Below are 24954 nucleotides of genomic sequence, written 5' to 3' on the forward strand. Positions count from 1 at the left end.
CAATTTTCACTGCATTCTTTCGATCCGATTTGAGGTTAGCCCCGGTCTGACAATTGGGCGCTGTTCAGGTGGGCGGGATCATGCTGAAAATATCTGGGGAGTCACTTAATGGCTGCATTCTTGAATTCATTTTAAGCAACATTTTAAATAATTTAAATTTTAAGAAGATAGAATGATTTAATTGCTTTAAAAAACATACCTAAAATGGATATGCCTGTTGCCATCTTGCTCCCTCTCAAGCGTAACACAGGCTTTGTCTCGCTTTGGGTTATTTTGTAGGTTTCTTTTGGTATTTTCTACGCCTACGATTTCCGCTTTTCGCCCAGCTACAAATGTGCGGCATTTTGTCTACGCGAAACGCTTGTGGCATGACTCACAGGCACCGTTACTGCCAATGTAGATGTCGTTGCCACGCCCCATTGGAGTGCATTGAACGCAATTACTTCTCTTTCTCGTTTCTCGCTTCGGACCCCACTCGAATTGCCATACACCTTTTCGCTTTTCTTTTTAATTGGGATTTCTTGTGTTTTACTGCCTCTCTGCTTTGGCAACTGCTTTTCCACAACGTTTTCTTTCTGCATTTGTTTCGTTTCACTTTCGCGTCGCCAACTTGTTGCAACTGTGCCACTCGGCTGCCAGTTGGGCGTTGCTTTTACGGCTTCCCACTTGGCCGCACCGCCGACCACAGCACCCCACCAGCCCCCTAGCATCGAACTGTCGGGGTCCGAGTCGGTGGTCATTTGGGTGCCGGGCACTCGAGCAGAACTCGTGCTGCAAATCGCGGATTTCTTTTGACAATTTGTGGCAGGCGGTCGCATAAATCATAAACCGAAATCCAACATTTTTGGCAAAAAAAGAAAGTGTTGACACTAAGCGGAAGCGTTGCTGGAAGGGCAGTTGAGGCAGTTGCCATTCGCCAAAGGGGCGAAAGTCGCAGCAAATTGAGTGATTAACACAATGCGCGGGGGGGGGAGGGGTAATATGTTAAAAAATATATAAAAGATTGCATAAGAGGTGATCAAGAAATATGATCTATGGAAAAACCAACCCACATTTACTCATATTCATATGTAGATATGTATATTTCGATGGCTCTGACGTTTCTCGATCGATCTCTGAGGTTTCCCACAGTTTCCACACAGATGCACCGGACCGGGCTGGCCCCGCACCGAAATATCACTCAATTAACCCACTAATAACCAATCAAATGCAGCTCTGACCCCGGCATAATATCCCAGTGATTCATGCCGCCGACTGACCCGACTGACTCAGACACCCCAAGTACAAGATGTAGATATCGTAAGAGTACGTATATTTGGCCATACCCATAGCCATAGCCATAGCCATAGCCATAACCATGGCCACATGAGTGGGACAACCACCCGCTGGGTTGTGGGCACTCCGAACAAGCAGAAATCGTATGGGCCATGCACGGCTGATGGCTCGTACCTCTGTCCGAGAGTCCGAGAGTCCAAGAGTCAGTGACATAACAAGCGCAAATATTTTGAAAAAAGAAACCAAGCACCAGGTGTGTGTGTGTTGTGTCGTGCCATGTCCATTCTTTGATGGCTGGAACGGGAACGGAACCGAATTGAACTCTATGCCCTACCCAGAGCCAATCGAGTGTGGCAAAATTGTTCAAATCCTTGACCCATTTGTTTGACTTCTCTCTCTCTCTCTCTCTTTTTCTTGCTTTAGCCATTTCGGCATTTCCGTTTCTCGTATTGCAAAGTGCAAAAAATAAAACTCCGGTGTTCGTACATACTCCGTTCCTCCGTACACTCGACTCCATTCAATTTGCAGTCATTAAAGCTTTTCGGCCCCATAATTATAAACCTAAAATGACGCCCCAAAATACGTATATTTTCGCTTGCGGTCTGAGGTTTTATTTTGTATATTTATACCCGATACTCAAAATGAGTATTGGGGTATATTAGATTTGTGGTAAAAGTGGATGTGTGTAACGTCCAGAAGGAATCGTTTCCGACCCCATAAATGATATATATTCTTGATCAGCATCAATAGCCGAGTCGATTGAGCCATGTCTGTCTGTCCGTCCGTCCGTCTGTCCGTCTGTCCGTCTGTCCGTCCCCTTCAGCGCCTAGTGCTCAAAGACTATAAGAGCTAGAGCAACGATGTTTCGGATCCAGACTTCTGTGATATGTCACTGCTACAAAAATATTTCAAAACTTCGCCCCGCCCACTTCCGCCCCCACAAAGGGCGAAAATCTGTGGCATCCACAATTTTAAAGATACGAGAAAACCAAAAACGCAGAATCGTAGAGAATGACCATTTTTTTTAGAATGCAGAATCTGAATTGGATCGTATTATTATTATAGCCAGCATCAAGAAAACAATTTCATTTTTTCTCGCCCTGTCTCTCTCTAACACACACGTAGCATAGGCGGCTTTGCTTAGAGTAAAACATTAGCGCCTAGATCTCAGAGACTATAAAAGCTAGAGCAACCAAATTTGGTATCCACACTCCTAATATACCGGACCGAGACGAGTTTGCTTCAAAATTTCGCCACACCCCCTTCCGCCCCCGCAAAGGATGCAAATCTGGGGATATTCACAAATCTCAGAGACTATTAAGGCTAGAGTAACCAAATTTAGTATCCGCACTCCTGTTAGATCTCACTATAAAACGTATATCTCAAAATTTCGCCCCACCCCCTTCCGCCCCCACAAAGGACGAAAATCTGTTGCATCCACAATATTGAAGATACGAGAAAACTAGAAACGCAGAATCATAGATAATGACCATATCTATCAGATTGCTAAATCTGGATCAGATCAGATAAATTTAATAGCCAGGAGGAAAAAATCAATTTGCAGTGGCTACGCAGCCCCCGACGTCACGCTCATACTGATTTTCTGTCTCTCTCGCACGCACTCTTTGTTGTGTCGTTTAATATTAGCGGCGTCTGCCGGAGGAGAGCCATACTGACTTAGTATCGGGTATAACTGTAGAGTTGCGGTCTCCGCAGCAACTCACAACGTTCCCCCTCGTTTTTATGTATTTTTTGTGTCACTTTTCTGCTGTTAAATTAGCGCTTCAGGAAATGGAGGGAGGGGGGGGGGGAGTTTAAGCTGTCCATTAACCCATTTTGGTTAGCGAAATATTGAAAGGGAGGAAGATTATAGAAGGGTCTGCCACTCGCGGATATGGCAAGAAGAGCAAACAAGTTTGTGCCCTAAGTCATTCGTTTCCTTTGTGGCCTTTTGTAACTGGAAAATTATGGGCCCAGCTACTGCAAGCGCAGGCGAAGGCGCAGGCGAAACCTGTAGTAAAAATATGCAGTTATCCTTGAGATTACGGTTCATCAGCGAGGCTCTATAAATATATACAAGGAGAATATGGGAACTCTCTCCCTCTCTGTCTTTCTCTCTCAGTGAGTCGCAGAGCGGCTTTTCAGCAGGAAATGATGCCCAAAAGCAGCAGCAGCAACAGTAACCATAAACACAAACAGTTGCCAATTTGGCAGCAACAACAAACACGATGAAGTGGAGGCCTAAAAGCCTGAAAGCCTGAGAAGAAGAAGCAGCCGCTTAACGAGCGGCATGCATAAAATATGCCCTTTGTGTGTCGGGACATTGCATTGCTGATCTCCTGATTGCAGCCGGTTGTCGGTCCCGGTCTCGGTCCCAAGAAGCAGAGTTTTTAATAAAAATGTCAAGTCTTATGAGTGGGCAGTATGAATGGACGGCCAGGCGGGAAGCGGGGGAATGCGAAACGGGTAACAATGAGTTGGCAATTATCGAGCTCCTTGGCTAATACGGATATGGTACTTACTTAAGGACTGACTGGGAAAACAAGGCTGTTGGGGAGCCCCAGAGAATGTCTCTCTGAATACACTGCTTTCCCTATTAATGCACTGCTTGTTATGTTCACATGGAACCCCTGCTTTTTAAACAGCTGACCTGCGAAGAATAATTTTCAATCAGTGCTTACAATCACTTGATAATGGCAACTGATCGATTAACTTTTGAGCACAGTCCCATTAGTGATTTATTTCGTGCGCCCACATCAGAATCCTCCCACACCAGGGCACACCATGAAACCAATCCAGTCAGTCATCAGCTTTTTAGGTGAGTTTCATATTCGCATAAGTAGTCCTCGGATCAAGGCATTTCAGCCGCCATCAGTCGATCTGCCAGAGAAGTGCATCATTTGGCAAAAGAATTCAATTCAGAGTGTGTTGGCGTGAGGAGAAGCAGGCAAAGGAGGACAGAGACGTCGAGGGAGTCCCACTTCAAAAGCCATTCAACTCTTGATTGACGGTGGCAGTGGGGACCGCACTCTCAAGTGTTATTTGCTTTAATAACCACTCGAGAATTGCATATCTTCGTGCGGACGGAGTGGTGGTGAGCTGGTGCGCCGGTCGTTGACCCTCCATTTGGTGGAAGCCAATTCCGATCCACTTAGCGGCTTCAGAGGGCTCAGAGTGCCCAAAGCACTTGGCGACTCATTGAGCTTTGAGTATGGCTTCTATGCGTATGATATCTGGCCCACGCCCAGTCACGCCCAATTTCGAGTGGCACCCGCAGCCAAATGAAGCCTCAAGCCCCCAAAGAATATGCAAATGCGGTGGGAGAACAAAAGCAAATCAAAGTAAGCCCCAATGGGGGAATCAAAGAAACCTTGCTGTTCACACAATAAATCACGACAACCAGAACAGCCATACCCATAGCGATAGCTCTGGCTCTGGCTATAGCCATTGTAATTACAACAGCAACGGCAACAGCAACAATAGACATCTGGCCGACAAAACTAAGCCAAGACTGTTGACCATTTTGTCGCTGAAGCGTGCGGCAAAATGTTTTGTTTTGTTTTTTTTTCTTGTCTGTGTCTGTGTCTGTCTTTTGTTGGGTTATTCTTTATATTCGCCAAAGGCAAAGACAAACACGCAGAAAAAAAGGAGGCGAAATTATGCGGAAAATTACAATGCATAGAAATTTTGTGCCGTTGAGCGACAGATCTAATCGTGAATTATGTATTTCTGGGTGTAGGCTAAGGTTGCATAACCTATCCCTTGATATTTTATGTCTTCGTATTGTCCAAAGAGAAAGAGAGACAGAGAGAGAGTTTATGGATCGGTTATGCAAGATCAACGAAATAATCTCAAAATTGATTTCACATTTGCCATTCTCTTTCCAACGCTCGAAATCATTTCGAAATGTGCCCTCGGAGAACACAGAATAACGGCCGAAGAGGGGAATAACTAACCATTTATTTTTGGTACGGTAGTAAATGATCCTTCTTGGCTATGAAGATAAAATAGAGCAGAATTGAGCTTTTAATAGGTACTAACCCGTACTAACAAAAGATATTATTACTGATCTGCCAACTGTTCACACGGCTTGATCTCCAATTCAAGTGCCTAGAACAAGTATGATAAATCTGTTTACCCAAGAACCTCCATTCGATCCATCTAAAATCCCCCCATTCGGGGCATAACTCTGATTTAATGCAATACGTAGTCCGACAGACAGAAAAACAATCCCTTTTGGCAATATAGCCAGCCGTTGATGCCATGCCAAAGCGAATTCTCGTTGCCACTTGCATTTAAATTGAAACAACTCACTTAGTATGGCTGTTGCGCCACTTCACTCGGAGGTAAGGTTGGAGCAGACACAGAAACAGAAACAGATGCAGATGGAGCCCAGATATAGAGCTGGAGATAGGGTGAGGAAAAAATACAGTTCTATTACTTAATATGCAACACTAATGCGAACAATGGCAGCACGACATCGTGGCCCAAGAAAAACCAACCGAAGCCCAAAAAAGCAGAAACCAAAGACCCAGACACACGATCCTTCAGTTTTTGTTACAGTCTGGTCTCTAGTCTCCAGACATTCAATCAACACCGCCGCGACTTATAGACCTACAAAAACCACAAACTTAGAAAGGCAACCCGCACACCAGACCCAACCATGTTTGGGGGGAAAAATGGAAAAGGTTGGCTCAAATGGAGTACGAGGAGGCGGACCCTGGGCGGTCAACAGCTTTTCACACCTTCTCGCATACAGTTCACCGGGGATCAGTCGAGTTCTGGTCGGTCCAGTCCGCAGTTCAGTTACGTACGTGATACAGTTTTCTATGCTCCATTGACGGCATTCTATTTGGAGATCTGGCTACGTGTCTGGGGTTCGGTATTTGATACTCGTTTGTATTTGTTCTACCCCCTGAAGGGGTTTGTTTGCTTGGAATCTATGGGAGATTGGGAGATTGTTGAGTGCCACTGACAATGGCAAGGAATTTCGGTTCGTTGTTGGAATGATAATTCAAGTACAATCTGGAGCAGACCTGAAGCTAATGTCAGAGATCTAAAACAAGATTAGGAGCTTCAGGAGGTACTTTAAAGTGGATCTGTGTCCATTAGAAAGGAGTGCTTTATTCTTATTACATCATTTTCATGAATATCTTAATCGGAATCTAAAAATCAGGCATGGGTTAATACAGGAGTAAAAAAGGGGATAACTGGTAGAAGATTGAATGTTCTTTTTGATCTTTGTCTGATTTGGTCTGTGCTTAAGGTTCTTTATTCAGTTTTCACTCTTGTGTGGTGCTTTTTTTTTGCACTCTGACGATTATTGACCGCGATTTATGGCCTGGCCAGAGCCAAGCCAAGCCCAGTTATGGCCATGCCATACAAAGTTGTATGCCACTCCAGCACTAGCACAGCACCCGACAATCTCTGTGTTTTTATCTTGTTGATTCCACTGCGAGTACGAGTATTTGCAATCGCGAAAAGAAACTCGTTTGCATTTGGGCTCGTAATTTAGTTTTAATATTTGCAATATAATTTTGTTGCTGCTTTTATTAGAGCACGCTTTGCAAATTACATAAAGCTATAGGAGTAACCAACCGAAAGGAGAAGCAGAAAAATAAATGTTAAATAAAAACAAAAATAAGAGCGGCTACAAAAAATGAACGCAAACAAAGTGCAGTCGCACCTCGAAAAAAAAAAACAAGCCAAAATGAAAATCATGGCACGAGCAGCTCCACTGGGAGCTGATGAAGCAGCCAAAAGGGGGAGGGTAACGGAGGGGGAGAGGCACAGGGAGAGGAAACCGGAAAACACCACAGACGACGCGCAGAAGAGCCAACATTCAAGTGTGAAGCACAAATCAAACATCAAATAATTGATAGAATATTGACGATGTGCCTCAGACCAAATAAACCAAAAGCAACCAAAAAATGCAAATCAGCTGCGGCCTTTCACCCAAACGATTTGGAGGGACTCCACGGACCAACTTTGAACCCAGCACGAGCTCCGAAAACGAAAAGCCAGCCAAACGAAGGGCCAAAGTCTGGATTGGGCTGTTGTTGGAGCTTGTTTGCCTCTGGGCCAAGTCGTGAGTCTCTCTCCATCGCCATCTGTGTGTGTGTTTGTGTGTGTGTGTGCGGGGAGGCAAATGCCACCCGCACACGCTGCCCGGCAGCTCAGGGGAGCTGGAATTGAACCAGTTTTGGTTTTTGGCCATTCGCGGGAGTGGTATCGAGCAATGGCAACACTAAAACCGGCTAAAGAATTTCCCAGCTAAGAAGTTTTTCATGTTCGTTTGCCATTTTCATCAGTCCATGATCCCAGAGCAATGCTTTTGTCTTTTTGTGGCTGTCCTTTTATGCCGCAGTTATCGAAAGGTAGACCAAACGCCATCGCCGTCTGAGTGCGAGAGATTCTGGGCTTTATTTGGCGTTCATTTGTTGTTTCCCTAATGAATGTCTAATTTCTCATAATTTTCCAATCGAAAACTTTCTTCAAATTATGAATTTTCCTCTGATGTTTTTATTTCCTTAAATCAATTTTCTACAAAACTACCTCGAACCCATAAACATAAAGTAAAATTGTAAATCGATGGATACATAATTGTTTAATTTCCAAAATCAAGCGAAAACCAATAAAAAATTGACTCGAATCCAAGAGAGATGAGCGATGGTAATTTCACTTTCGTTTTGGGCCTTGCCTTGGGGGGCTTTCGCTCAACAGATTCATTCATTTCACCGCCCCAGACTGACCTCAGCGGGTATTATGTAAGGTATTTTTTTTGTTTTGGTTTTGAACAGCAGCCGCAACCACGCCACGCCCATCAGTGGCGTTGCCGTTGTTCGGAGGAAGGTTTTAACTTAAATGGTTTACAAATTTATGCGGTTTTCACCGAAAAATGCTTTCAATTTTGTGTTCCCAGGGGGGAAGGGGTGGGACAGTAACACCGATGAGGAATGTTGCCCCTTTATGGCATATAACCCAGATATTATCTAAAATCTGAATGAAATGAGCAGCAGACAAACACTCTGTAACAGTTGTAAATGCACTCGAGTCTGCTTGCGCTAGCCAAGCGGCCAAGCAGTGCAACAGTTTCGCAGTCACCTGCTTCCCCATTGACCAAAATTCACTTAAGATTATTATTGGCGCACAAGTTGCACTATTTATGCAAATACTTGAAGCGAACGAGACATAAAAGAGGAAAACAAAGTCGAAAAACGTATGCCGAACCAGTTTAAATTGCTTTACGCTCGCTTACTGGATTTCATAATTGATTTATGAATATTTTGCCCGAGCCCCAATTTCCGACTCGACTCACACAATATCCGCCTTTCGGCCAGTGAGAGAAATACGGCAAAGTTCCAATCAATCATCGGCGTACAAAACCCCAGCTCAGCCAAGGACATGGCGGCTTTTGTGGCAATTAGAATGCGCCTGCCCCTTGAAATGGAACACCCAGCACACACCCGCACAAAGAACGCAAGAACCCAAGACTTCTGATCGGACCGAACAACATTCTAATCCCAGCAAGAACCTGTTTATGAGTCGTGTCGCTCACGCTTCGCAATTATTTCTGCCTTACTCGTAATTGTATTTAATTTGTGTCTGTACTTTGAAGAGCCAGTGGGAGTGCTTCTGTGGCTGTGTGGCTGTATGGCTGTATGGCTGCTGTCTCTGGCTGTGAGGCAATTAGAAACCCGACACTTGACTCTTACTTTGAGGGTGTGTAGTGGTTCTACGAGTTAGCGACCACATTCCCCGGGTGACATGTCTTGGACCTCACAGCCTAGGGTGTTTAATTAAAGGTTTCCAGATTCCAGATTCCCTGTTAGCTGCATTGATTAACGATTGGTGTTCGACTGCTGGAATGTTCTAAAAATATATGCATCTATTTCTTTTGGATTTCCTGCATTAAGCGAGGGTAACTTCATTATGATCGAAGACAGATATTTCTCTTCATCCCAAACATATTCTTACGATCACGATCGCTCTTTTCCAAGAACTTTGTACTAAATATTTCTTTTATTTGCTGCAACTTGTTGGCTAGCCACTTGGCAAACTGCCAAACATCTGGTGGCTACCCCTGGTGGAGTTTTTTCCGCGAGTAGACGTGAAATTCGTTTATTTGCTGACAAACGTTTGGGGCTTAGCATTTTGCTATTTGCCATTTGCTACTTGCCACACATTTGGCGCTGCGGGGAGCGCATGCTGCCCCTCGCCGCACCCTGCAACAATGTTTGTCTAACAATAACCGCCACCACAGAGCGGACAGAGATACACTCGGAAAAACTGTTTATTTGTTGAACACTGATTCTACAAAATATACGAATTTCGGACACCAGTTTTCGCCGAGTGTAGTGGAGAAGGCAACCAGCTGGAGAGTTGTCGGACGAACCGCCTTGCAACAGTTTTCTTTGTTTTCGCTGCTTGCGTTTGGTTTGGTTTACTTTTTGTGTAACAAGTTTGCATATGTAATTAACCAGCAGTCAGTAGTCAGTAGTCAGTAGTCAGTGGAGTGCGAGTATTAGTAAATATAATTAAAAACTAAATTGGAATTTGTGTTGAGCAAACACCCACCTCCACCACCTCTGATGCAAGCAGACACCATGGCAACATCCAACCAAATATTCTATCATATAGAGAGCCCGACAGACAAACGACTTGGGCGACAAACTTTCAGCTTTGGCGCCTGAAAAAGTTCTGGGCTGGGCTGGGCTGGGCCGGGCCTGACATTGACCTTGGAGTGGGCTGAGAGCATTATTTTCTAATTAGCAAATAGCCGGAGGAGTCTTGTCTTGTCTGAGCCGCCACCACTTGACAGAGTTCTCAAGTTTGTCTTTGATATTATCGCTCGCGATCTGAGTCGGAAGCTTATTGTTCTCTGTTTTTTTTTCTTCTTTCGATTTTGTTTCCTTTGATGCTTTTACGGGTATTGTTATGTTTCTTTTATCATTATCTTTTGCGTTGGTTCTGATCACATCGGCCAAGTCCATTAAAAGTGAGTAAATTAAATGAAATTATCTATTTTGTCAAGACCAAAATAATCACAAGAGTAATAATAGTATCGGGTTTACTGAACTGGGCGTGGGGGAATATGATGTCAGAGGTAGGAAATGAGTTATGCCTGGCCGAGCATCTGGGAATTTATGGGGTTACTCTCAGGCCTCGTCACTATACTTCTAACCATCCGCCAGGTAATGGCTGTGGGAGTGTCTTCATTTCGGGCGTTTATTACCCTTGATGGAAGATAACTTAAAAATCCGAAATTGATTGAGCCATTGTAGATTGCTTCTCACGGGCTTGTGCATCTTTGAGTTGGATTGCTAATTTTAGAATGAATCATAAAGAAATTCTCTACAAGCCACTTATTCAAGCAGTGCTTTCATAACTGCAATGCAAGCAGTGCTTTAAGAACTGCACTGCAAGCAGTGATCAGCTTCTTAAAACTGTTTCAATCGAATCTTCACAAAACTGTAAATGCAGCGGACGACCTTCAGTCAAAAATGAAGAAGCGGCAAAAAAAATACAAAAGCACCCGCGAATGCATGGCGGTGGAGAGCGGCCAGCCGAGAAACTTGATTAAAGTTAAGAAAACAAAAAAAAAACGTAAAGTTCAACTTGTTTCTGCCGTCACTTGTTGCTCTTTTCCAGTGCTTTTGTTGCTGCTGCACTTCTGTTGATGCTTTTGCGCCACGGCTTGACATTTCGCACAAACAAAAAAAAAACGAGCGCTAGCTGGCACTGCAGCATTTCATGCTTTTATTTTCGCAATTGGTTGCAGCAACAATATGTACATCCATCCCCATCCCAATGGGATATAATGAATCTTAAAATGCTCATGCTATTGTCACTGGCATAATTAGCGTGGATGCTCTCAAGCCAGCCCCCAATCGGCCACCAATTACACGTCGAAAGACGCCGAAAGACGCGCGCGATGCGAAATCAGCAGCGGTCTGCGCCTCTGCCACCGTCAGCAAGTTTGAAATTCTTAGCTGAAAAAACCTGTAAATGTCAAACTGTCAGGTAAGCAGTGGAACGTAATTAGGCACAGTGGGTGTAAATAACACTACGTTAAATCCGAGAGGATGAAAACAAAATAATATTAAAATATGCCATACATTATCTGATTATCTCAATGTTGTAGTAAGACTGGTGCGGAAACGAGCACTCAATCTAGTTTTGTGTTTAATTTATTCATTTTTAATCACATTTAGATCTACGTCTTAAACAGTCAAAATTCTTCAGCTAGAACCAAAACCAATCCCACTGTGCGACCTGAACAGCAGAACACTTACTTGATGGGACTAGGGACCAGTTACCAGTACCAATCGTCGATCAGAAACTGCAAATGGTATTGAACCGAACACACAACGCCCCATTGTCGTGGCTATTTCAGATGTTTCGGGCTGGCAAATGCCAAATCCAGCCGACAGTTTGAGAGGAACTAGCTTAGAGCGGTCCAGGCGGGCGGCAAAGTTGAAACAAATTTTGAAAGCCATTGTCGTTGAGGCCGGCGAGGCATTAACTTTCAATGGGCTCAGCCTTTGCCACTGTTTGTCATATTGAGACTTGAACAAAGACTAACAAAGCTACAGCAACAATGTTATAGATTATTGTATTAAAATTTATAGTTTGCGGATAGTCCTCCACATTGCAGTACAGCTGGGAAATTTCCATTTCTTTGGTGGGCACCATTTGACAGACTTGCGCAATTCAGAAAGTGGTGCACTCCCTTGGAAGTCTTCTACAACAAGTTTAAAACACGCTAAGTCCTGCAGGAAAGTGAATCCTTAGCAAAAGCTTTGGGCGGTGGAGAGTTTTGGCTGCATATTGTTAGCTTGAAAAGTGTTATCAAAAAGTTTATCAAACCAAACCCAAACGCCGGAGAATAATCATAGTAAAGCCCAACAATTCGAAACGAAGTCGTACTCGAATGATTCTTTATCGTCCTACTTTCGCATTTGTTCTAGAAATAGCAGGAAATAAAGGATATAGGGGATAGAGTGAGATTATTGGGTGCTCGACATCAAACTTGCGGGCTATCCAAAGTGTAACGGCCTTCTGAGGCCATCAGATCAGTGATTCCACTCAGGCAATTATAATAAATTCAAATTACGATCGATAGGCTTATTTATGCGACAACAGCCCGAAGGTGATCGTACCTAATGTAAACTTCTTTCTAGAAATAGGCAAATGTGTCACGACATATAAAAAAATCAATTGTTTTGATGGTTTTTCGATTTTGGGTCAAGTGGGCATAGAATACTAATAAGATGGATCTGAAATGGGAAAATATTTAAATAAAAGAAAATTAATTGTATTCACTCACATCAGATCTGCAATGCCCACTTAGACACATGGAACAATAGTGCAGAGTCAACGGCAGAGGAGAGCGAACGATTTAATCTACCTTTTGCGGATTAGAGTTTGTAGGCTTGGGAAATACACAACAACTCTTGCCCAATCGCAGAAGGAAAAACTATATAAATATTTTATCAACCACAGATAAAAGCTAGTGGGTGGCTTTGGGTGGGATTCGAACTCTAGGTTCTTTTCTTTCAAAATCAAACCGAACACAGAAATACGAAATGTACGCGAAATTTAGAAGGCAGCGCCACCAAACGAAGCCGGTTGAAGTGTGCTCAATGGCCGTGTGATCTTATGGGCAAGCAGTTTAAGAATGACCGCGCAAGCAGTATTTTACTGTAGAATAAATGTAAAATACACACGAACTACATGTTCTATCCTCTAAATAAAGAGAAAAATAAGTGGGCCGCGACCTGATAGCTTCTAATTAAACATCTAGCGAGCAACATCTATGGTTGCCTTGGCATAAATATCTTGGTAATTTTTTTCGACACATCCCCAACCAATTAATCAATCCCTAAACTGATCCCAGCTCAACAATTTCGACAGCTTGCAGCGAATGTGGCAGACATGCGACGCCTCGTCGCGTTCTTATATGCGATAATAAACGACCATTATTTGTAGTTAAAAACATTTTAGAAAAAAACAAGGTGTGAAGCCCAAGAGTGCGCCCCAGCAGCAACCCGATCATTTCGGTGTAGGCGTTGTCGTTGCCCCACTCCCCATCTCTTGCATAAATTTGTCTGATAAAATTTTCAATGAGCCGCTGACGCTGGAGCGGCTGCAATTTCGTTTGAAATATTGCGGCCATATGATATTTCAATTTTCAATTAGTGACTCCAAAATCTGTCGACACGCGGGCCGACGAGCACCGAAGACAGGGGGGCGGAAAAGACCAAAAACTTTGCGTGGTTTCAAATGAATTTGCTTGTTATTTTGTTGCTGTTGTTATAAGGCCCAACATTGTGGGTCAAAGAGTCAGGATTGTGACGCATGCAACGTCGCGTCGGCTGCAGCTTTCAGCTTTGGGTGAAACTCCATTGCGACCCGTGGCTCCCCTCTCCTTCCTCTCGTTGCAGTACGAGTATTTCGCCAGACCAGAGATACCCCCAGAGATACACAAAGCGAAATGAAGTTAATGTCCGCTTTCAGTCTGTTACACTTTCGTTTTTCAATCATTTATAATCCTGTAAAAATAGCAGAGATTGGCATAAAAGAAGACGTGAAAAATGGGACAAACTTGTGCACTCTCGAAATTGGGCACTTTTAGAGGTATTATTAGCATAAATATGAGTAGAATAAACTGTTATTACTATTCATAGTATAATGAATATTTGTTGGAGCTGTTGCCGCAATAGTCGACGAACTGTGGTGAATTACCACCAATAGCAGTCTGATCTTTTAAGCAGAAGCAAGAAATCTCATCTATGGGCAGAATCCCTCCCAACATTCATCATCCAATGGGGACCCCCTTTTTTTCCGTTCACTTTTGCTCGACAAATGCGTGCCAAAAGAGTGGCAACTTATTTTTTTGCCACGCTGTGACAAAAAGTGTGACCCAAAAAGTGGGAAATAATTTATTTATTTGTTTGCCAGCCAGAGGCTTTACCTTATTTTATTTACTTATTTATTTATTACACTTTTCGCACAATTAACTGCAATGATTTTTTGGTTTTTGAGAGCACTGTTTCATGGCTAAACGATGCCGAAGGCGCTGAAAGGTGTCAAGAGGAGAGTACTTGTGCGTGTGCTTGAACATTTAATTAATTAATTGATTGCTGACACATTGGCCTGGCCCTAAAAACAATTAACTCCAATATGACCTTCGTCTTTGCAGATACTTCCAGCTATTATTTCCCATCACAAAACCGATTTGTGCCATCTTCTGGTGCCTTTCCCCGACAGCAGCAGCAGTCGCTGGGTAACTTCCGCGGCAGCTCCGGAGGATTCTCCCCAGGCTCTCCAGGCTCCTACCAGGAGCAGCTCCTATTCATAGCCAATGAGAATGGCGCCAAACAGGTGCCGGCCGCTGCTGGCAGTTCGCCTTTCGGATCGCCATTTGGCGGCACCCCACAGTTTGCGGTAAGTTTTTGCTACAAAATTCCAATTCAAATTCAATTTTGTTCGTAGTTTACTATGCATTTCCTTATGTGGTGTTGTGCCCGTAAGTGGGGAGAGGGTGGTACCAATTATGTTGGCTTTTTCGTTGGCTCCAGGCACGCCAATACCAACGCCAAGCCAAAAACGAAATCAAATCAAATCGAATTCGAGGTTTGGTTTCCTTTCACATGCCACATACGGGTGAAATATGATTTAGTTATTGGATGGATTTCTTTTGCAATCCAGACGAGAATGCAACTGGAGATGGGAAACGGTTGCAGGCAGGCTTTTGGATATCGATGGCACGCGACTTTTCTCTTGCAATTTCCGTAGTCGAAACGCAGCCCAGGGGCATCCAAATAAACACTCAAATCAAACTGCGGACATAAAATAGTTGCGTGAGAGAAATGGCGGTGGCCATCGCACCCCCAGGCGTACGTACGCGTACTTTCACTTGACCAAAGACAAACAAAGCGAATCGGCTTCTGCATATCAACGAATCAGCAAGTAATTCCCGACTATTGTTGAATATTCAAAGCTTCGAATGCACTGCAGAGTGGTGGAGTGGAGGTGGAGTGGAGGTGGAGGAAGGTAGGGGGGGACCGTGCAGCGTGTTTCTTAATTGAAAAAAGTGTAAATTCATATTGTTTATTACCAGCTTCTTCAAATGCCGATGAGCACGCACATTGCCGTCTGCTTCCAGTTTTGGCCCTAAATTGAAATGCTTTCCGTGAGGGCCCAGAGTGGCAGAATGCAGGAGGGAGGGCGGCAGGCTGTGGATAAGACGGAGCACTCAGCAAGAGGTCTGGAACTGGAGCTCCACTGATTTGCCTAATGGAACTGACTTCTTTATGGCTTGCTGCTTGGCGTGGCCCAGACAAAAACTCAATTAACTTGGCCCTCGGTCAGATGCAGCCTCTTGATTGTAGGCCTCTGGCACCGAAATAGATAGAAAGAGAGAGAGAGAGAGAGTTGATGAATGAAGACAGGCCGAAGAAGATGCAGCAGATGCATAGTGTTCCTGGATAGATCCTTGCTTAGATGGCACTTCATTTGTTTCGATTATCATCAGCGCATAATGGAAAAGAGCGATTCATTCGAATGACTGAATGGCTGATTGGCCCCCGCCTCACTGTTGGTCCAAGGGGAAAGTCCAGTGCAATAAACCCAAACCCCTCGTCTTCTTCGTCGGCCATATGCTTTCCACATACCCAACTTACCACTCGTACGTGAGCGGAGCTTTCATAGTTTCATTATGCTATCCATATTGACAAATGTCTTAGAAAATTTGTGTGCTTATAATTTCCCCTGGCGTCCAACGACTGACGACTGGCGATCGCTTTCTTCTTTACCATTAACCATTAACCATCTACCACAAAGCACACACGATACCACACGGCTAATGCAGCTCCAGCAGACCAACTGTTGACAATGGAAGAGTGAAATTTTTGATCCGAGATCATTTGCAGAGTAGCGAACGGATCCCACACTCCCCTCCTCACAGGCGAGAAGGTGTCGGATGGCGCTGGGACTGTCTGTTAATCAGAGTAGGTCCAACGATGCCGCATTTCCCCAGTGCCTGTGGGCTGGGGAGAAAATCTTTGGCCCACAAATGGCTGCCAGCTATCGGTGGAGTAGGAGAGCTCTGATGCGTAAACGGCTCCGCCAAGAAGCGGAAAAATAAATGCATTGAAATGCGCCTTTTAGCAACAAAACTCGCGTTTTGTATGCAATTTGCTTAACAGAGCACAACTTCAACTTCAGAAACCTCTCCCAGCCAATGCAGCTCCAACTTCAGTTCGGAGCTGGGGCACAGACTTTCAAAAAAACCAAATCCACATCCAAACAATACTAATAAGTAATAATGGATAACAACGAGAGCAGCAAGTACTTTGGGGCGAAACTGGCATGGTATGCGACTGGAACGGGGACGGGGACTGGATAATTAGTGAGTCGTTGAATATCGGAACGACCTTGATACACTTCAATCAAATATTTCCAATCGATTTTCATTGTTTGCTGCAGCTTTCGACGTCGATTTCATATCCAAAATCTGTCCAAAGCGCTTCGGCATTGTCTGCAGCACGTTGGGCAGGGGAGCGAGCCCTCCACAGTCCGATCATTCAAGTGCCAGACATGGTCAAGCCAAGATTACCAACTTTGTCAACTTGAGGTGCTGCAGAGTCGCAGCTTAGGTCGAGCTTATGGTAGTTCTGTCACTTTACCGGACACTGGGACGGGGGTACTCCCCGAGAGTATCAATCTAAGACCTCACCTCTATCAAAGTCGAACCTGTGTCAGCTTACCTTACTCTTCGGATCAATTTTGTAAGAGTACATATATTATAGATCGCTTTAAATGTTAGACACACATTTGCATCTTTCTAGAAACGATGCTGATTCATAAATGAATGGGTCATTGTAAATTCCAGACAAGAATGCAAATCAGATAAAAGAGGGAAGAATACCTACAAAAAAGAAGTCCCCAGTATCCAGTTAACCAAATTAATTTAAAGATTGCGGAGGGGGTTTCCTCTAAATAAAGAAATGACAGCTCTCTTGAGCAAGAAAGAGAGAGAGAGGATGCTCTTTCAAAAGATCTCATTCTGCTTGCAGTTTTTATCAACTATTGGTATCATTCGACAAACCCCACACAAAATGCCAACTAACTAATTTACTGACCAGCTTTGCCTCAGCATTAACCCAACACAATGTTTTTCCACAGAAATCGCCACCGAATCGCCAGTCGGACTATTACGATATCTCGCCACGCCCCTTCGGAGTGCCCGCCGGGGCAGCAGCTGCAGGCGGCGTTGGTGCAACGTCCGCGTCGTCGTCCACGGGACTGACCAACGGCTTCACACGCTCCAAGGCGATACGCAACGGCAGCGGCGGCTCAGGGAACAGCCTGAGCGGCGGCTTCCAGCCCCAGACGCAGCGCATCAATGTGCCCCACCAGCAGACGCAGTTTCTGGCCCACTTCAGTGAGGTAAGGAGACCGGAGAAGAAGGGAAAGCGAATAGAGAAGTGGATCGCATCGCTGTTTGGATCGGTTCGGGAAAGTAAAAGCAATTTCAATTGGAATAACAAGAAACACAGAAACCCAAACACAAACAGAAACAGAAACAGAAAACAGAAACAATTTCGTTTTTGGCATTGCATAAGAGCTAACAAAACAATTGGCTCTGCTCTGATTTTGGCCAATATCAGGCTTCGGCTCGGCTCGGTGTCGGAGTTGGAGTTGGAATGGCTGGAAGCCATTTCTGCTCTTACGTGACTTCCAACCGCTAAATGTTTTGGGGCAGGCCGAAAAAAGAGACTTCAGAACCAGTTCGTTTCGGCACGGGTCGGGTCTCTTTTTGCCTAGATTTCAACAATATTGTATATAGCTGAAACCCACAAAAAAGTTCAATCGAATTATGGCAAAAATATATGTTACCTTTCACCCGAACAACATTACATTCCACGATCCCCCACTAATGTTTTTGGCAAAAGCAAACCACAGAAATGTTTATCAAGGGGGCTCTTCGGCAGTTTTGTTTTGTTTGTTTATATGTTTTCAAGATGTTTCTGTTTACTCAATAAATATTTACACTTTTGAGAGGGTATACCCGTACTATTGCAGTATACGACTACTTATACCACATCCGTCCACCTGTTGTTTCTTTGTTAACCAGTTTCGTAGCTTTAAAGAGGCTGAGCCCTCTCTTTGCTGCAGTCACAGCCGCAAGTACAGGATCTCTAAGATATAGAACGGAACAAGTCCTTTCATTCTTCAAATAAACCCCTGGCTTTCTACTTTAATGGCATTCATACATTTTAGTCTTTAAGGGTAATCTAGAGTGCTGTCTTCCCATCCCATCTAATTTCGTAATTTTTTCATTTACTTCAAAAATCTTCAAACATTTTGTAATTGAAATGTCAAAGCGGGGGAAAAGATCTCTGCCTGCCCTCATCATTGTTCCGCCGCTCTCTTTCTCTTCGTGTTTTAGGTGCCCCCACATAAATTTCTCAGTTTAATTGCCGCAATTTGTTTGGGGCCATTCGAGCGAAAGTGTTGCCGTGATTAATGCTGGCTCAAATATCAAATCAGCTCACGATTAAGCGACAATAATGGCACTGCCAGTGGGCGCCCGATCTGTCATTAGTGGAAATGAATTGGCTGAAGACTCAATCATGATCAATCTGTGAATGTGAGCATACTGTTCATCCTCTGCATTCTCATTCTTCATGGGGCCCACATCGGGCCGTTCTCCATCGGGGGAACCTAGTTTTGGATTGGATGGCATTGCCAGTCGCCAATAATCTGCGAGGCAATATATTGGGCAACCTGCGGAGAGGAAACCGTCGGAAAAGTCCCCAGTCGGAACCCCAGAGCTGCAGACAGTTGGAGGTTGCCTTCACATAAAAATTAAATAAATACGAGCGCATAAATTATGGACAGCTCCAGGGGATGAAAAGGGGGGATGGTGAGAGGCAAATTTGCACAAAACACTTTAGACAAATTTTGGAGAATCAGTTGAATGGCTCGGATGAGGGCTAGGGGCCGTGGCAGGAGGCAGGGGGCTGCACCTGAGAAGAGTTCGCACGCAAAACAATTGACAGACGAACCGCAGCGCTGCGCAGAGATTGTGATGTTTCGTGTCCATGTCGAAACTGTAACAGTTTCCCATGACGACAACCGCAAGAGTCGAGGCTGTGAACGGTCTGGTGGCCTGGTCCGGGCTGCTCCGTAATCCGTAACAATGCACTGGAGTTACCTCCACGAATCTGCAATCCGTAGCTAACCTCCGCTCATCTCTGCATCTCCATCTCTCTCTTTGCAGAACGACAAGCGTCCGACGTCCAGCAATGCAGTCAGTCGTCCCTTTGGCAACGGCGGTGGGTTCTCGCCCACACGCACGCGCACACAGTCTCAGGCAACAGTCTCGTCCGTTTCCGAGTCTCCGGGCACCCCAGCGCCAAGTCCGTACAGGCCACGCAATCGCTACCAGCCCGGCAGCTCCACAGCCCCAACCACATCCACGACGGACAGCAGTGCGGAGGTGAGCAGCAAGCGGTACAATCGCTTTGGCAGCAACCGCTCCAAGGCGACGTCTACGACCACGACCACGCAGAACACACCCGCGGATCGGCCCAGCTTCGGACGCAAGTCGCCCAATCCCCGGCGGCCTGTGTTCATCAGTCGAGAGGTCAACGAGCCGCTGGCCGCAACCAGCAAGCGCCCCTTCAACTACAACAGCGCCAGCAGGCTGAAGCTGACACGCCCCACGGCCCGCACCACCAGCACCACAGAGAGCGCAGAGCAGGAGGAAGAGGATGAGGATGTGGATGAGGCCCCCTTGGAGCAGGAGCTGGAAGAAGAGGTAGACAGCGGAGAGCAGTACGAGCAGGAGTCTGGGGAACGGCCAGAAGATCACTCTGAGTCGTCCAGTTTGGAGAAGCTGCCGCTCCAGGAGGAGGGAGAGGTAACCCCAGTGATAGTCGCCCAGAACGAAGCTGCCATCCCCGAAACGGTAACCCAAAATGAGGAGGATGCGGACTCGTCCAGCACCAGCAGCACCGAAGAGTCCCAGACCGATTCGTCGGAGACCACAAGCTCCAGTGAAGGCACCACCACCCTGCCCGCCAGTAATGACTATGAGTACGCAGAGGATGAGGAAAAGGAGAAGGAGAAGGCTACCACACCAATGCCCCTGGAGAGTGAATCCACCGAAGAGATTCTGGTGGAGGGCACCACGGAACTGCCAGTGCCAGAGATCATTCCCAACCAGGAGCTGGCTCCTGTCACTCCCAGGCAGTCGGAAGCAGCCAATCCTAAGCAGGAGGATCTTCATTCTCACACCCCCAATGATAAGGCCAAGGAGACGTCATCCAAGCAGGAGGAAGAATCCGAGTCATCCGATTACGATGACGAAGAGGGTCTCGGCGAGGGCGAGGAGTACGAGTACGAGGATGAGGAAACGGGCGAGCCAGATCCCGAGGATTCCACCAGTGAGATAGAAACGCAGCACTCCAGCTCCAGCTCTAGGCCAACGACCAGCAGCGAGCACGAGGAAGAGCGCGAGGTCATCTCCGTGGTGACTACCAAGAGCGTGGTCAATGGCTCAACAGTGCTTCCGGCTCCGGTAACGCCGAGTATACCCACGGATGAGGGCAAGCCAGAAGAGGTCCAGACAGAGGAGGAGGTCACAGATCCAGATCTTCAAAAGGAAAACCTGCCTGCGAGCAGGGACACTGCCAATGCCACCGAGAACTATGTCGTAGTGGCATCGATACAGCCAAGCCGGAGCATCAACGGAGCCCGCTTTCTGCCCTTCCCGGCCATCGAGCAGGAGGAGACCAAGCAGACGCTCTCCGAGCTGGAGCGCAAGGTGCACTCCAAACAGCAGCAGCAGCAGCCCCCACAGAAGCAGCCCGAGAGCAGCGAGGAGTCGAGCACTTCCACCTCGTCCACATCCACAGCCCCGCCACTGGCCGCCTCCACAGAGAGCATCATCGATAAACTGGACCGCGTGCAGTCGGAGCTGTCCAGCGGCCTGCTGTCCGGAAAGTATCCGATCATCAGCCAAATGGATTCCTCCACACCGGCCACGAGCACCACACTGGGATCCGGATCCGGATCAGGTCGATTTGCGCCGCACATCAGGAAGTTCCAGCCAAAGACCACGCCGGCTCCGAGCACCACGAGCAGTGGCAGCAGTCGGGTCAAGGTGCAGCACTTTGACGAAAGCGAAATGGATGAGCTGGCCGGCCTCCTGCCCGTCGGATTCAAGCCGAAGTCGAGCTACAAGAACCGGAAGATCACAACCACCACCTCCACGACAGAAGCGCCCGCCGTGGAGCCACCTAGGAAGCCAGGACGCAACAGCACCATCAGTCGGTCCTTCAAGAACGGTCAGGTCACAGTACAGGATGTGGCGTTGGCGGGTCTGCTGCCCAAGGGCTACAAGCCACCCAGGACAACAGCTAAAACCACCAGCACGACAACGACGACGACCAGTCCGGACGAGGGCAGCAGCAGCTCCAGTCTGGAGAGTCTCTTCAGTGGCGTCAAGTTCGAGGACAGCCTGGCCGCCCTCCTGCCCAAGGACTATAAAGTAAGGGGCACCCCGCGACCCGCCTTCACGACTGTGGACGACATCTCCAAGTTCCTGCCACCCGGCTTCAAGCTGAACAGCACCACCGTTGCGACGACCACGCCTCGATCCCATCCCGTGGCCGTGCCTTTCGATGATCTGAGCAAGTTCTTGCCTCCTGGCTACAAAGCGCCCACCAAGGAGAAGGCCGACGCCGTCCCCAAGCTGCCCGAAGGTGTGAAACCCATCAAAATAGAGGATCTGAGCGCTCTCCTACCGCCTGGGTTCAAGCTGAACGAGACCGCCAAGGCGGACACTTCGAGCGACGAGGATCTGCTGGCCTCCCTGCTACCCCCGGGATTCAAGTCACCGAAGGTACATTCCGCCTCCACCTCAACCTCCACCTCCACTACGACAAATAAGCCCAAGGCGGTGGCGTCAAGCACCACTGAAGCGCCAGCAAGCGAAGGAAGCGGCCTAAAGGTAGTCTTCCCAAAGGGCTTTCATAAGCGTCTCGGATCCCATCGCCTGACCACGCCGCACCCCGGAAATGATGGCCAGGCTGATGCAGTCACGCCCTCATCGGACGGAACCCCGCCGGTGGTCATCAAAAAGGGTCCACCCACGCGAGCCACCACGGAGTTCACCGGCTGGCCCACACCGCCCACCACCCCGCTGTCCATCGAGAAGCTGAATGCCCAGACAATCAACTTTGAGGATCTGCTAACGCCCAGCGCGAGCAGCAGCACCACCAGCACCAGCACATCGACAACGAGCACCACGACAACGACAACGCCGCGGCCGACAAAGCCGGGACACTGCACGGCCGACTGTGATCTGGCGGCCACCATCAAGATCATCGACGGCGTGGCCTGGAAACCCGAGCTCCTGGATCACAACACGCTCGAGTGGAAGAATCTGGCCCACGAGCTGGAGGCGCAGGTAGGTGTCGCCCTCCGTTCTTTGCCTTCATCTGTTGAATGCTCACTGCTCGTTCCTCTCCTTTCAGCTAAATGAAGTGTACTCCAGCGCCGATCAGCTGAACAAGTGGTACAAGAAGGTGCGCATCGATAGCTTCAGCAAGGGCAGTGTGCTGGTCGACTACTACGTGGAGCTGGCCAACATAACGGAGGACGTGGACACGCAGGAGATCCGGCAGCTGTTCCACGATGCGCTAACCAAACCTGTGGCACCTGCGCTGCCCGACAAAGATGCCGAGGAGAATGAGACGGACAGCGTGTCCGGGCCGCAGGAGGAGCAACTAGTCACGGCCAGCTATCAGATGGGCAAATATATCATTGATCCGGTGGCCACCGATTTTAGTGGTAAGTAGTTGGACATCGCAGCTCTCTGAACGCAAGCCAATCCTTTCCGTTTCCCTTCAGTCATAGCCAAGAACTTGAACACAAATGTGGAGTTTGCAGAGGAGGATCTGCTCATTCCCCAATGGGCCATAGTCGTGATTGTGATTGGAGTTGGTTCCCTGGTCTTTGTCATCATCTTTGGCGTCACAGTGGTAAGTCGCACGTTGATTGTTCTGGGCTCCACTAAACCCATGCCCATTTTCAGCTGCTCAATCGTCAGAAGAGGGCCAAGAAGACGCCGATTCCCTTGACCAATGATATGCTGAACGAACTGAAGGTCAACCACATGGGTGGTGCGGACAACTACGGTGTGGATGACTTCTACAACATTGATGATCCCTGGAACGATACCAAGCAGCCGATAAAGCCGAAAGTAAGTCGAGTGCCGTGCTCTATTTCTACCACCCATTCTTATACTTTCAATTGTTCCTTTGCAGCGCTTTACCAATTCGATGCACGGCAGTAATAGCTCCAACATTTACGACAGCTGGCGCTCCACCCGTCATCCGCACAGCAATGCAGACTATTTCTATGACCAGCAGCCGACGTACTCGCAGAAGGGTGACTCCCTGAAGCGGCCGCATCATGGCCACCAGTATCCCACCCATACCCATCAGCAGCAACAGCACCAGCAGCATCCGCAGCAGAATCAGCAGGCATATGGCCACCAATATCCGGATGCCTTTGCCGATGCCCACCAGATGTACAGCTATAACAATCATGCGAGTCGGACGCGCTATTCGCGCGACTACGATCCCGATTTCTAGTTAAGCCACCGACTACACTACACTACACTGCCCATCCACGCACTAGCTTTAGTAACTTGCGAACGATTTTGTGTTGTGTTGTGTTGTAACTTAATAGCCTAAAGTATCATAGTACTTACATATAATGCTGCTACTACATACTCGTATTTATCGTACAGTACTGCAGTACAGTCTGCTGGCTTGGCTCAAAAGTCGTCCCGCTTTTCTGTACCCACAGCCAGAGGTACGGCATTCTAAATAGAGCTGCTATATCTGGATGCGATGTAATGCGATAAAGCTATTTTAGATGATACAGAATAGAACTTGGGGTCGTATCCCCGGAAAATAAATAGTCATGCACTCTTAGTTAATCCTAGCTCGTAACTGAAAAGTAGATGTATGTATCTAGTACATAAACTAAATATATTTTCTATAGATTGTATTATTTAATATACTACGGCGGCTTGCTACTAATAATGTCTAAATTTAGACAATTAAATAAATCTTAAAGAATATTCAATTTGCAGCAGAAAAAATAAAAAATGGATTTGCCGAAACCCGGGATTGAACCGGGGACCTTTAGATCTTCAGTCTAACGCTCTCCCAACTGAGCTATTTCGGCGGATGTTCATTGAAAGACCAATGTTCTTGTGAAAAGAAGCAGATTGGTTTCTAGTTTAAGCAGTTTTGCAGCACTGCTTTAGAACAAGCCTAATTTCCCCTTGGTAAAAAAAATACTACCAAAATGCTTTTTGTTTGACTGAGTTGTTTTGCCAAAACTTAATACAAATATGGAAAATAGTAAAAGAAAAGAATTAAATTTATTTTTTCTTAAAAGAAAAAAATAAGTATTTGCCGAAACCCGGGATTGAACCGGGGACCTTTAGATCTTCAGTCTAACGCTCTCCCAACTGAGCTATTTCGGCACATGTTGAAGGTTTGCCAAATGACCAATTTCTCATTGGCGAATTTTGCAAGGGTTTCAAAAATACTTATAAATATACATATGTATGTGCATCAATGA

At 46.5% G+C, this 24954-nt stretch overlaps 1 protein-coding gene and 2 non-coding genes across 4 annotated transcripts in view; 1 reads left to right on the top strand and 2 right to left on the bottom strand.

Moving 5' to 3' along the window:
* LOC108159685 (flocculation protein FLO11) overlaps positions 1 to 24296 on the top strand; it is a 46225-nt gene extending 21929 nt beyond the window's left edge. Inside the window, exons 3-9 of one of the 2 annotated variants that reach the window (XM_017293185.2) lie at positions 14480 to 14724; positions 17467 to 17730; positions 19568 to 22762; positions 22830 to 23145; positions 23206 to 23336; positions 23390 to 23557; positions 23622 to 24296. In XM_017293185.2, coding sequence (XP_017148674.1) covers positions 14480 to 14724; positions 17467 to 17730; positions 19568 to 22762; positions 22830 to 23145; positions 23206 to 23336; positions 23390 to 23557; positions 23622 to 23951 — 4649 coding nt within the window. In that variant the 3' untranslated portion in view covers positions 23952 to 24296. The remainder of the gene's footprint in view (positions 1 to 14479; positions 14725 to 17466; positions 17731 to 19567; positions 22763 to 22829; positions 23146 to 23205; positions 23337 to 23389; positions 23558 to 23621) is intronic. The other variant, XM_033390676.1, reaches the window with a different exon arrangement.
* A 183-nt stretch (positions 24297 to 24479) lies between these two features.
* Trnaf-gaa lies at positions 24480 to 24552 on the bottom strand. The gene has a single exon. It is a non-coding gene; the product is annotated as a tRNA-Phe (tRNA).
* Positions 24553 to 24783: 231 nt separating this feature from the next.
* On the bottom strand, positions 24784 to 24856 carry Trnaf-gaa. Its single transcript has one exon. It is a non-coding gene; the product is annotated as a tRNA-Phe (tRNA).
* Positions 24857 to 24954: the final 98 nt, after the last annotated feature.

The sequence above is a fragment of the Drosophila miranda genome, chromosome 3 (genome assembly GCF_003369915.1).
Source record: "Drosophila miranda strain MSH22 chromosome 3, D.miranda_PacBio2.1, whole genome shotgun sequence".
Lineage (NCBI taxonomy): Eukaryota > Metazoa > Arthropoda > Insecta > Diptera > Drosophilidae > Drosophila > Drosophila miranda.